This window comes from Podarcis vaucheri, assembly GCF_965113315.1.
Source record: "Podarcis vaucheri genome assembly, chromosome: 2".
Lineage (NCBI taxonomy): Eukaryota > Metazoa > Chordata > Lepidosauria > Squamata > Lacertidae > Podarcis > Podarcis vaucheri.
In genome coordinates, this window is record NC_138760.1 from 102118685 (window position 1) to 102132668 (window position 13984).

The following is a 13984-nucleotide window of genomic DNA, read 5'->3' on the forward strand; positions in this document are numbered from 1 at the left end:
TAATACCTTTCCATAGTGGTTGGGGCTAATCGAGGTTGGAGTCATAACAATAAAAGGGCTGGCTTACCAACAGTGATAAGACAACCCTGCACTAGAGGAATGTGTACTTATGTGCTTTGAGAAAGCTTTGAGAGGAGGCTGAGACCACTACCAATTCAATAGAATGTAAAATAGCCAGGGCTGTTCTAAGTACCGTATTTTTCGCACCATAGGACGCACCGGACAATAGGACGCACTTTGTTTTAGAGGGGGAAGAACAAGAAAAAAAAAATCTCCCCCTCTCTGCCCAGCGCCCCTTCAGTGAAGCGGCAGGAGGCGCTGCACAGAGAGGGGGAGAACTTTCCCCCTCTTGTTTTCCCGCTCTAAAACAAGGTGCCATTTAAGGTGCGTTCAGGCAGCTACCTTGGAAGCCTGGAGAGCGAGAGGGGTCGGTGTGCACTGACCCCTATCGCTCTCCAGGCTTCAGGTTCCTTTCGACTTGCTCTTTGGGGCTGGCGGGGGGAAGCCCACCACCAGCCCCAAAGAGCAGGTCAGGAAGCAGCGGAAAGGCGCAGCGGAGAGGCTCCTGCCATAGCTGCGCGTCACCTCTCCAGTCAGGAGAGGGTCGTGGGGCTATGGCGTCTTCACTCCATAGGACGCACACACATTTCCCCTTCATTTTTGAAGGGGAAAAAGTGCGTCCTATAGAGCGAAAAATACGGTAACTACCATTTTCATATTTCTACACCTGCTACAGAAACAGTGATTTCTTACATCAGATTGCAATATACCAGGCATGTCCAAAGTCCGTTTTGGGGGCCTAATCTGTCCCGCTGGTCGATTTAATCTGGCCCCTGTGGCAGTTTATTTCCTGGGGTAAAATCCTAAAAATACCTCAACAACTTCAGTCCTAAGAAAAGGTTAACAACTTTGGTTGGCCGTTTGGTCGGCCCTCACAGCCCTTCACTTCATCAAATCTGGCCCTCTTTGAAAAAAAGTTTGGACATCTACACATAGTCTGATAAACTGACACTCTTTAATGTGAAAGTTGCAGTCCACCCCCCCCCCCCCGATAGGGTCAGAGTGTTGAATTATAGACATATTATTGAAAACAGTTTATTAGCACAAGCCATTAACTAGAGTCAGTTCATTTTTGTGCTGGATGAGGCACTACCAGAACCATATGAACATTTGGGCTTTGGTTTTCTAGGGTTTGTTAGTGTGGATATTATTGTGTCATTGCTGTAGTCCAATGACAGTCAAATTCTGGTGGTTTCTTTGGTGAGTATGCCATGTATACATAAGATAAACCAATAATTTATGCTTGGTGAAACTTATTTCTATCATTATTTTCCTTCAGGCTCTTCAGGTAGCAAGGCAGCTTTTGTTACAGCAGCAGCAGCAACAACAACAGCAGCAGCAGCAGCAGCAACAACAACAACAACAACAAATTAGTGGGCTGAAGTCTCCCAAGAGGAATGAGAAACAACCATCCCTTCAGGTAAGACATTATAACAACAACAATGTACTTATTCCTTGATGTGTTTTAATAGGATCAATTGACATGGAAACTTGTAGTAGCAGATTTTTTAAAAATATGCTGTTGATGTCACCATTGTCTCAGTCATGCTTAGTGGTGTGGTAGTCATGGTGTAAATGTATCAATAGTAAGTGCTCTTGAGACTTTATTTTACCAGTTAAACTGTTAAACAAAGGTCTTGAAAGGATATGTGGGGAAGGGCTGTAGATCAGTGGCAGAAAGTCCAAAGTTCAGTTCTCAACTTCCTATGTTGGAGGTCCCCATTGAAGAAGAGCGATTTTTGGAATGCGAAGTATCCACCAATCTACCTTGAATCTTTGATACTCTAAAAAAAATGAACAGTCACTGTGCTCTTATGTAAAGGATTTCTAGAAGAATTAACAATCCTTTGAAATAAGGTCCATGTGCTAACTCTAATTCAAAGTTAGTGAAGCAAATCTTGTTTTGTTGATAAGTTTTGGTGAATAGACCTTTGTGTTTGGAAGTTTCCCAGAACCGTTGTTTACCATATTTAGAAGCACGTATGTGCTATTAGAGCCTCAATATATGCTGAGTAACATTTGCAAGGAAATCTGTCCATTCTTTTACTCTGTGTTGCTGCATATCAAGTAGTTTTTCATCATGTTGTATCAAGAAAATAGAGGTGTGTCAACTACTGATTTGGCATACAATTTGGAGGAATGGTAATTAAATCGTAAAAGTATTAGGGATTTGCTAAGGTCAGCTTAGTTTATCCACATACCAGTGATGGTTTATTGTTTACATTGACATTTGCCACTTGTCTTTCTAAGGGAAGCACATCCAGTTCAGATACAAATTCCAGTAGTTTCGTTTAACTATATCCAGGACTTTATCCATTTCAAGAAGTATCTGTAGATAATCTCGGTGATATTTTTTTCTAAAGGAAAAAATGGAATCCTTGGCTTCATTCCTAAAATATATGAATGGGAGGAAGGCCACAGAAGGAAGTTTACCTTCCCCTTCACTCCCCGGTAGCTATCTGTGCCCCTGAGGAGTCAGGGAGACATCCTGCACATCGTAGCATATGAAGCATAGGGAATCTGCTGCAGAGAATCTTCCAAAATCAGGTCCAGATTTGCCTGTGTGAGGCAATCCAGCCTCCTCATCCATCCCATTGCACATTATTTAGGATCCCATCCCACACTGATCACCTGGATAGGCTTGTGGGGAGTAGGACAGGCAGCTGCAGGAGGGATGGGGGAACGGTAAACATTCTTTCTGCCTGATTATTTTAAGACCCAAATCAAGGTTCAGAATTTCCCCCCACCCCCCACAGTAAGGTATCTTGTATAATTGCTTGAAATCATGTTTTCCTCCAAAGTTATTTTTAAGGAACAACACTTAAAACATATCAAGTGTATGTTGTTAACCTGGTTTTATGCATGGAGACACTAAGCTTGGCATATTAAGCTGATGGCTCACGATTACAGGACAGCTGGGATGTAGAGGCATGGTCAGAACTCCGAGGTCACACGGTTACGTTCAACTCCATGGCTGAACCCCAACTCTCTGTTTATCGTTAATTGATATTCTTTCAGGAGGAGTGGGTGTTCTGTCTCTGAGCAAATGCATATTTAAAAGCATTGTTGTGAAAGAACAGAACGCTGAATCCATGCTGTTTTGTTAGACCTTCAAAAATATTTTGAAGTTATTTTGGTCAATCTATTGCTGATCCATTTGCCTTTTAATAGACTCTTCTACTGGGGACATTTTTAATGAGATATTGTGCTAGCGAGGCCCAGTGTCAGGTACTAGAAGAAGTGCTTTGTTGTGCAGATGTCTTAAGAATTGCTCCAGAGGATGAAATATGACTGTGTTGACCTTTCAGCTGTGAGCTTATTTGTCAGGATTCAAATAAGTTGAAAGGATCAAACCAAACAGTTTCCGTAGTCAGACTGGGAATTGTGTTTCAGAGGTCAACAGTGAGGGCCACGTTGCAGATTCCATAACATAGCCAATTGTTGGTACATATTAAAGTACTGGAGCTGCTTCTGCAGTCAGAGACACAATTAAAATTCTAATTTATTAATGTATACAGAGAGCTGGTCCAACCTGTCACTCACTGATTCAAATGACTGCCCATTCTTTTTCCACCCTTGCTCTTTGAGCTTTTGCATCCTTAAACCTACTCTTGAATATAACAGACACTGTGATCCCAATGGCACAATAAAGATATGTATTTTGAAAGTGTCTGAGCATGGAAGAGAAATTGTTAAGGAAACATTTACAAATATACATGGACCCTTTCTCATGCTACTTGACAATATGAAATATTGAATATCCTTGTGTTTTGTATCATCTCTATCAACAGTCAACTGTCTAAATTTGTCATGATTTCATTTATTCTTGGGCTAAATTCTTCTGGCACTTAACAAATGAACTAAGTTCTTTGTCCTTTTTTGGACAGTGTTAACTAGATTTTTAAAACAGTGATTAATAATTTTGCAGGCAGTATTTTTCAAAAATTAATTTGGACATATTATTTGCTATTTTAGGTACCTATTGCTGGGCGCTTTAAGATCTGCTTTAAGATTTATATTAGGGAGTTAACCAAAATTTACTTATGAAAGCCTGTGTTCCCTAGCTTTGGTGCATTAAAAATAACATGAAAATAAGAAATACATGGACAAACAAACACAAAAGATTTATATCATGGAATTGTAGAGTTGGAGGAAAGTCCCCCCCCCCGCCCCGGGGTCATCTAGTCCAAACTCTGCAGTGCACTTTTGCTTCTGTTTGCTTGAAACATGCGACTGGGGTAGAATGTTAATTTGGAATGCTTTGCTGTGCAATTTGGTTAGGCTGGCTTCCCCCTAAACTTGTGAACTGATAATCAAGGAAATGGGCCAGTTTGATAGACTCACTGACTGTTGTATATACACATGCAAGGATATTGTTAAGTGAAGATTCAGTCTCACACTGTTTAATTTGTGGTTGAGAGGTGAACTGAACAGGTAAAAACTAAGGGAGAAAATCTGTTAATTTCTTCCATTCCTAGCGACTCACCACTGAAGGATTCAGCGCTTTGCATACAATAGTGCTGGTTTATCTGTGGCCATTGATTTTGACACAAGGATACAATCCAGTTGACTGTCGTCCTGTAGAATTTCTTTTGTTACCTGTTGACCTTGACAGCTATTATTGGAGACATGTTCTATGTCATATGTTTTGTATATAAGCATTTTGTCTGAGATGTGGGATTCTGCTAGGTTTTTTAAAAAAATAAACCTCCCAATACAAATCCTCTGACTCACATTTTTAAGCATAGATAGTATACAACTCTGTCTTTTATTTGGCAAAGGTCTCTGCTTTTGCAGCCTAATAATACAAACAAAAGAAATTCAGAAAGTTTAAATGATCTGATTTTAATAGCCAGAAATTAGAAGACCATAAAAATATCAAAACCACAAAAACAAAATGGGTAGAGAATCGAGATTAAAGCTCTCTGTGAAAATATTTGCCACTGGTGTACTTCTATTTCATAATGTAAAATAAAATAAAATAACTATTTTGCTGGTTTGAGTTAGCCCTGGAGATTTATATCTTCGCCTGGCCAGGATGTGTATGCCTAGGAATAGATCTTTCCTTGATTACAATATGTACTTTTAACCATTGACTTTTGAGACTACCTCCCCCCCCCCCCGATCTTTGGGTGTTTTAGTTGTTGGCATGAATTTATAAATTGGAAGAAAATCAAGAGACACACTTTTGCTTTAAGAAAATAAAACAGTATGTGTATTTTGGCAGCATTAAAATTTGCCTTAAAATGTTATATTGTGTGCTCAAAAGAAAGTTGGACATTGGGGCCAAAAATACTTTTCAAAAGGTCTAAAGCAGCATCTCGGGGTATCTTGCTTTGTACAGTTTGGTAATATTAACATGCCATTTGTTATTCAGTGTTAAATGAATTGAGCGAGTAGTAGCAGAAAATCAGTGACATAAGCATAAAACGTGCAGTGAGGTCCAACCACAAGATCCACTGAGATGACCGAGTTTGGAAAAGGCGGGTCCTGGGTTGTCTGCCCAACTTGGCTCAGCTGGCAGAATTTAAGCAGGTGTAAGTCCAAAAGAAGGGTGTGTGGTGGGATAGGGGTAGGACACCAATTCCAAACCTCTTTCAGATCACTTATGAGTTCTGCTGGCATTCCAGCAGAACATACGCTGGCAAAAAGGGTGATGTTAGCCAAACTCTATTTTCAAGTCTTGTTTTCCCTCAACCAGTCTTGCACAGGCTCAGTGGAGTTTGGAAGAGAGGTAACTTACATCAGCTTAACTTAAATCAGTGTAAGTTCCTGTACTTAGGATTTCAGGATTATTATTATTATTATTATTTTAATCAGTCAGCTACATCCTTTTGAGCCATATGAACTCCAGACTTGTGCTTCTGTCGCTATAGTGTAATCACGTGACCAACAAATTGGGCATAGCAATCCATCGGTGTGGCCACATAGTCCAGACTTGCTCTGAATCAGGGTCAGCAGCACACAGATTACTTACTGATTTGGACTTCAAAAAGCAAACACATATTTTATCCCCCTCTTTCTGTTGAAAGGTAAAACCCAAAGCTGCTTATAAACAATAAACATCAAAGCAAATACAATGACAACATACTTTTTAAAAAAAACAGCAGAGAAGCTTACACAAACATCCCCAAACAGTAGAGAGAGATCATCACAAACAAAACACTACTGCAGAAGTTAATCAAAATAGAAGTGTCTTAATGTATCATCAGAAGGCCAGGCAGATATCCTAGGGAATGGAATTCCAGAGCATGAGAAAAATGGCTGTAAAATTCCTGCCCGCATAGGGTCAAACTACCATGTTAATGCTTAATGTACAGATTCTTTTTTCAGTCCTCATTGTTCTAGGGTGGTCATTTCCTAACTTTGTGCTGTTAGTAAATAATTAACTAATTAAAGGCTTCTGTGATCTCCAAGAGATCCACACACAAGAGAGGTTGCTACTGTGTCTCTGTGTGAGTCATGTTCTGAGCATATCTCTTAACAAACAAATGCTGGGTGGGGGGGACGGACATTTTGCCACCTAATCGCATTGGACCAGATCACATCAGAAGCAACAGTTCATCAGCACTATTCACCCTTAGAGGAGGCTGCCTGTTGATTTCCTGCATGAGTCACTGTTCTGGGCTTGCTTCCAATCCCAAAACGTTTGCCCAGATCAGTGACTCACAGAGATACATGACTCACAGAGATGTACTCACATTTGAGCGTGGGTATTACTTCGTCTTGCATACTATATGGCTGTCAGGCCCTGGGGTCCGGCATAAAACTGGTCTAGCATCATTATATTTTTGGCAAGCTACAAAAAACCCTGCTTTTCTCCAAACTATGAGAAGTCCAGATCCCTTCAGATGACCTAGTTCCAACGTAAATCTGATCAAGTTATTGTTGCAATAAATTGCTGTGCAGTTAAAAAAAAAAAATTGGTTGCCTGCCGACTTCCTGTGACATTCCCACTCCTCTTTTAACAGGTGTTTTTCATGCAGGTAAAATGTTTATTTTATCATCATTCCATAGTGACTTATTTCCTGGCAGATTGTGTTTATAGAGGTTGCAAGGCTACACAATGTGCCGGAACATATCTGTGGATTCGTTATAAACATTATGGAGGAAGAAAACAAATGAAACATACTTGACTGGTCAGAAATGTGTAAATTGCTGACAAAATGACACATGTAATTAAGAGTGCTCCTGCCATTTTACCTTGTGGTTTACACCTACGGTGTTGAAAAAGAGAGTGACTCCCACCTCGCTAATTACCATTATCACTGAAATGGTAGGGTTTGAGTCATTAGTTCCATGTGCATTTAATTAGAGGAAGGCTGAAATTGGATTTAACTTATTACTTTTTCATGGATCACTTTCTTGTCATCACTTCAAATTGGATTGCAGCCCCAGGTAACTAATTATGAGAGCCACAGGATCAAGAGTGAAAAAAGGTAATTAGGAATAACACAGTCGGACCCTTGCTGATAGTCCACTTGTGCTTTGGAGAGAGAAAAAGAGAGAGCTGTATTTTGTAGTATTATAGATTATGGAGTTAAAGGTATGCAGTATTACTAGGAATCATGGGAGCTTGACACCACCTATAGTGGTTTATATGATGTACAGCTGGGTTGAAGATGTTGTATCGACATGGTTCCACAATCAGCTCCTTAATACTGAGATTAAACTTGTAAAAGCAACAGATTGGTTGTAGGCATGAGGCATTTCAACAATTGTGTAGTCTGGGGTCTTTACATGTATGATTACATCAGAGCTGTCAAGACTCAAGATTGTAGCTTGCCATGGTGAAGACAGTTTAATATACCGAGTTACATTTGATAATGTATTACTGACGGTACTGGTGCTTTGGAAACACCAGTCATACCTGATGTGGAGGTGGTGTGCAATGTGCACTGCTGATTCAACGTATGAATGCTGGCAAACAAAATTGCTACATTCTGCAGATTTTATTTGCATTGACTGATGATAATTTTGGGACTATGGGTGATCCTTACTATTGGCATGATCCTGTATGAGGAGTTAGAGATCTTTAAGAAAAACACCTGCTTTTGAGATACTTCTCAAGATTCCTGCATTTGAACTTGCTCTGAACTCATTAGCTTCACATGTATTCTTCTTCTGCAGGTAGGTGGAGTTGTATATGCTGTGAATTAAAAGATATCCACTGTGAAAAATTAATTCAAAAAATCTCAACATAGTTTGCTTGCTTTGTGCAATTCCATGATCAAGAATTCCAACATTATGAATTTTTTGATAATGGCTTTTAGTGGCAAAGAGTGAGATGAGAAATTGTGGAATAAGGGAATAAGAGAGATTGGAGCTGAGTAATTGGTTGGCATGTACCTGTCTCCGGAGCCAATAGAGGGGTGCATCTTTGGTGGTTAAGTCAGACTTTTAGAAGATTGCAGTGCCTGCTGTGGATGTAGAGACCAATATGTTTTTGGGTTTTTTTTGCAGCTGGGGCAATTGAAGGCATCCGGTTGTGTTGCTGCAGATGCACTGTGGTGATTCTTCTCTCTGTGCTCCTCCCAGCCATCATTCCTCCTCTGATTACTGCTATGGATACACAACCTGACTCTCTGTCTCCAGGCACTGCAGTCATCTCCAAGGGGTTCCCACACGAGAGGGTTGATGTTGCCAGCCTTCATGTCATGTGTGCAGACATTTTTTCTAACACAGAGTTGGTCTGCCAACAGCCCTGGTGCCTGAAGTCGTAGTGGGGGATCCAGGTTTGATTTTAGTTCCATTTTGAGTGTACATTCAAGTTTCCTACAAATTGACCATGGAAATGGCCCTGAGGATCACGTTTAGATTAATGTTCTTTATGTGGGGCTAGCTTTGAAGATAGTTTGGAAACTGCTACTAGTGCAGAATGCGTCCATGCGAATTCTGGCTGGCGTATCTGTATAGAATTGGATAGCACCGATTCTAAAGGATCAGCCCTGCTTGCCTCTCTGTTACTGGGCTTCAAGGTGTTGACGTTGATGTATAAATCCCTTAAAAACCTGGGACCAAGAAACTTGATTGATGGAGTGCCGCTCTCTATATCAGCCAGGCTGGGCTCTGAGATCAAGCATGCAAATACTTTAACTCTAACTGTCCTGCCAGCAGGTACAGGGACTTCTCAGTAGCAGCACCCAAACATGGAACTCTCTCCCCTAGGAGTTTCAGATGGCCCCTTCATTCCAGCATCAAGTAAAGACATAGCTTTTTACCCAGGTCTTTGGAGGCAGTTAATTGTATTTCCATGTTGGTGCAGTGGTAGTTTTTTTAGTTGATTGTTTAGGATTGTATACTGAATTTTTTTATTATTAATATACGCTAAACAGCTCTGGGATCTTGATTTAATGCAAAATACAGCTACCATGCCCCTTTTTATAGAGCTCATTAGAGCTTTATAACCATTTGATTTCCTCTAAATCGTCAAGACAAAGTAGTCAAAATTATGATGATGCCATGCATTGAATTGAATCTTCAAGTCAGGGTGCTTTCAAGAAACCATTGTTAACATTAACTGTTTGTTGGTTCAAAAACCAGGACTCACTGTGGTTAAGCAAAACAAAAGGGAAAACTTCCAAACTTATTGTGGTTGCATGGAGGGAGAGGGGAAGTAGGTGAGCTGAAAGCCAGAGGTTTGCTGCTGCTGCTTCTTGTCATGCTAAACTGTAGTTTGGTATGCTGTCCAAACATAGCCAATAAGTAAAATCTTTGAGAGACCAAAAGATCATCTGTAGCAATGGTAAACTTCAACTTCAGACAGACAGACAGACAGACAGACAGACAGATATTCTTACTTCTAAACATAAACCTACCTCTCACATTTTTAAAGAAAAGAATGAGAGGCTGCTAAAAATACATCTTAAGTTGATTTAGAATTTTATTCATGGTGTTCATCTGTGGTTGAAAAGGGAAGCAACCTGAGGTCAAGTGATGTAGTGTTTCCATTTTCCACATGAATCTCACTGTGTATGATAAAAGCACACTCAGTTATTTGGTAAGTCTAGAGGAATTTCTGACATAGTGCAGAGGTCGCTTTTCTGTCAATTTGAGTAGGCAGCATTTTTCTACTACTGGTTCCCACCTCCCATTTCCAGTATCTGCTACAAACCATGGCACTGTTTTGACACATGCATCCTAGAGTGCTGCAATCTGCATCGTATTACTGCACAGCACTGGAGCCTGTCCAGTGGGCAGAAAATTTCCTGAAGCCAAGAAGAACAGCAGTTGGTGCAGGTGTCTTAAGAACAGAAGCAACAATAAGGGGCAGTCCAGTCCACTTGGCAAGATGCCCAGGCAGGAATGCCAGCTGAGACTGTAAAGGGGCAAGATTGAAGAACCATGGGACCCATGGGGATATATTTGCAAAGTTCAATCCTTGAAGAAAATTGCCTTCTGTGATCATAAGACATCTTTGCTTTTCCTGCCGATACTGTTTGCCAAAAGGTTTAGAAGCATTTATCAAATAACAGTGGATGAACTAAAATAGGATAAAATCTCTCTCTCCCTTTTTTGTTTTTACAAATTCAAACTGATCCTGTGAAGTTTATTGCCACTTTTTAAGCAGGACAGTAGATTGATAAGAAGGCAGAATTTGCAACTGTGTGTGTAGTGTGTAGACTGCTTTACTAACAGCTGGTCCCCATTAGTGGTTGACAAAATTTACAAAAATATTCCAGGACACTGGCTAGCATATATCCACAACAATGTTTGTGCATGGAGCATTTGCACACTGGCCTTCCACCAGTGTACAGCCACACTGTACAGTATACACTGGCATCTCTGAAAGACTGGAGACAAGATGCCAAATCTGTAGAATATGCTAGAACACTGATGCTCCCAGGTTTTGCATTTGAACAGGGCTAGTACTGGTTTGGGTTACCACCATGCCACGCTGTAATGTATCCTTTCCTTTGTCTTCTTCATGATGCAGAGCAACCATAATCAGCTGGCAAGTGGGGACGGGCAGAACTACTGCTTATTCCAGCTATTCTGTTATTGCGGCCATCTATGTAATGAGAACTGCCTAGAAGCTGCTCTGGTGCTTTTTTCCCTGTCCCCACTTCCCAAGAATAGACCTAAAGCCAGACTGGAGTTTTTAATCGTGTCAGGCTATGAGATCAGAGATGGGAGTCCCCCATCAGGCCTACTGGGGAATATTTGTGAAAAGTGGGATTCCAGGCAATCCTTCAGGTCTTCTTCCAGCTGTAGAGATAGGCATATGGATAGTGTGATTTTTATGTACATAACCAGTGTAGTTACGGTAGTTGTGTTGTGAAGTCATACCTAGTAACTGATTTTGTGTTGCTTAGATTTTGTTACTTAGCCGTGATATCATGGATAAAATATTATAAACATAACGTGGCTATAGCATGCTTGTGTTAAAAAAGATCAGGAACTTTTATTAAGTTTGTTTTCCTTGTCATATTGTAAAAATTTATTATGTGTACTGTGTATATTAGAAACAGATTTGGGCAATTCTGTCTAAATGAAGTCATCCTGGTTATTTCCAGACTGTCTGTTTTTGGTTGTGAATAATTTTCATACATCAGATGGCTGTCATTTTTAGAAGTTCTCCATATTTTTAAATAGGACATTTCCCATTTTAAACTTTTGTGGAATGTATCAGCCTTATAGTCTTAAGATATATTTTGTTTTTGTGACTCTTCTAATCATCTCCATATCAGAGGATAGTGGATTAAAGTATAATGAAGTAAATATAAGTTTAAGTACTAAAGAAGCAAGGCCATCCCTGTCTTTTCATTTCAGACATAAGCAACCACAAGCATTTGATTTAAGGCTACAATCCTCATCACAGTTACTGTGCAGTCAAAGCCACTGAACTCAGCATGTAAACATGCTTAAAGTTGTGTTGTGTGCGTTATCAGTATGGTATCACTTGAAACTTTTAGTTGCATAGGATGAAGAATATTTATCTCTTGCTTTTTGACAAGATAAAATACATATATAGTTTAACTAAAATGCAGTATGTGCATTACTGTGCATTTATTTGTGACAAACAGAGTAATCCAAAAACCCTTAGCACCTGGCTGGGTTGGATCAGGTGGAAGTGCTCCTGCTCCCGGTTCTCCTGGCTGAGCCTGCCTCTTGCCAGTATCTACACCAGAAGGAGCCAGCAGGGAGCTCTGAAATGGGGCCAGTGTGATACCCTCTGGATCCCAAGCTGGGTTCAATACTGTTCTGTGATGGATGGCAATGAGCCCAGTTGTCCTGCCTCCCCCACCATAATAGGAAACCTCTGCTCCAGGCAGTATACTGGTAAATGCCTTTGTTTGTAGATCCAATTTTGCTCTTCTCCTTTTCTCAAATAGTACATGTGCTCACTTTTCAATAATAATCACCTGCAATGACCCTAGGGTCCAGCAGTGACTGAGATAGTCCTGGCTCTGAATTTGATGTGGTGACCAGGGGACCAAGGAGCCTGGGCATGGCAGGCTGGAGCCCATTAAACTAGTTGTGACAGCCCTGGGGCCTGTAGGCAGGAGGCCATGGAGCACAAGTTCCTCATCTTCAGGCCCAAGGGTTGGCCCTTGAAGGGACTAATTCTTCATAAGAGGGAGGAGCCCTGAGAGAGGGACTGGAGGAAGAGGCCCAAAAGGCCTGAGTTCACTTCCAACCCATGTTGAAGAAGTTGCTCTCCATGGTGCTGCAATCAGCAACCTTCCTCACTGTTTCGGCTCTTCCGCGTGGCTAGAACAGGGTGACTAGAACAGGGCAGTGCCAACATTCAGTGGAAGTTCTGATGTGGTCAACGATGTCATGCCTTAATTTGCTCCTGTAAAATATCAGCATACACACTGAATCCTGCTAATATAATGCACTCCTGTATACCCAATGTTATTTTGTTTTTGAAGGATAAAAACACTCTTGTGGGGTTGGCCTTCATCAGGAACAACCACTTCCAGAAAAAAATGACTTGGGCATGGAGTGTGTCTAAGTGATTGCACCAACCCACTTGTTTCTTAATAAAAAGTTTTCATACTTTAATGTAAACAGCACTTTTCAAATTTTGTTAAGAATATATTTTAGTTTTTAATAAATATTCCAAGACTGTATTTCTATAAAGTACAGAGACTGCTAAATCCAAGTTTGTTTCTTCAAAATGTATTATTATTCATTCTACTTCTATACCACTTTATATTATTAAGAAAAAACCCCTCAAAGTGGCTTGAAGCACATTATAGCATCAAATAAAACAATCCAGAATAAACTTAATTACAGTGGAACCTCAGGTTACAATACCCTCAGGTAATGTGAACTCCGGGTTGCAAAAGCTGCAAACCTGGAAGTGTTTTGCCACTCGCGCATGCGCCGAAGTGGTCTACCGCTGCATGTGCAAAAGCAGTCTCTCCGGTTGCGAAAACTTCGGGATGCGGCCAGACCTCTGGAACGGATCCCGTTTGCAACCGGAAGCCCCACTGTATTATCTTAAAGATATCAAAATGAAACATTACAAAGGTGGTCAACTACAGAGTGAATATTTAACACGGCAAAGTGTGTACACACACACACATATATCATTTCAAAATAAATATTACTAAAGGAAGTCAAATACAAAATGCACATTTAAAACAGCATAATTAGAGAATAAAATATTATCATTAGCCTAGAACATATCTGCTGCTGTTGCTGCCGATCTTGCCAGTGGTGGTTCATGGTAGGTGGCAGCTGTGGAAGCTCAGGCTCGATGACCTGAGTCTGCACTGAGAGGCAGCCAAGATGGTCTTTAGCCTCCTCAGGAGCCTCAGCTTCTGTAACTGGAGTCAGTCTGGGCCCTGCCTTCTGAGGCCAGGTGGGGAAAGGCCTGCAAGGCAGGGGGCAGGACTCACAGGACTCACTGCCACTTCCCACCTCCTCTCATATTCAAGTGTGCATCTGTCTGTCCAGCTACCTACCTACC

The 13984-nt window shown here is 40.8% G+C and overlaps 1 protein-coding gene across 15 annotated transcripts in view; it reads left to right on the plus strand.

Annotated features, from left to right (window-relative positions):
- Positions 1-13984, plus strand: part of FOXP1 (forkhead box P1) — a 543747-nt gene that overhangs the window by 374323 nt on the left and 155440 nt on the right. For all 15 annotated transcript variants that reach the window (XR_014216021.1, XM_082209686.1, XM_082209682.1 and 12 more), the window contains one exon: positions 1340-1480. Coding sequence is in view for 13 of the 15 variants with exons in the window: in XM_082209686.1 (XP_082065812.1) it covers positions 1340-1480 (141 nt within the window). In the remaining 2 variants the exon portion in view is untranslated. The remainder of the gene's footprint in view (positions 1-1339; positions 1481-13984) is intronic.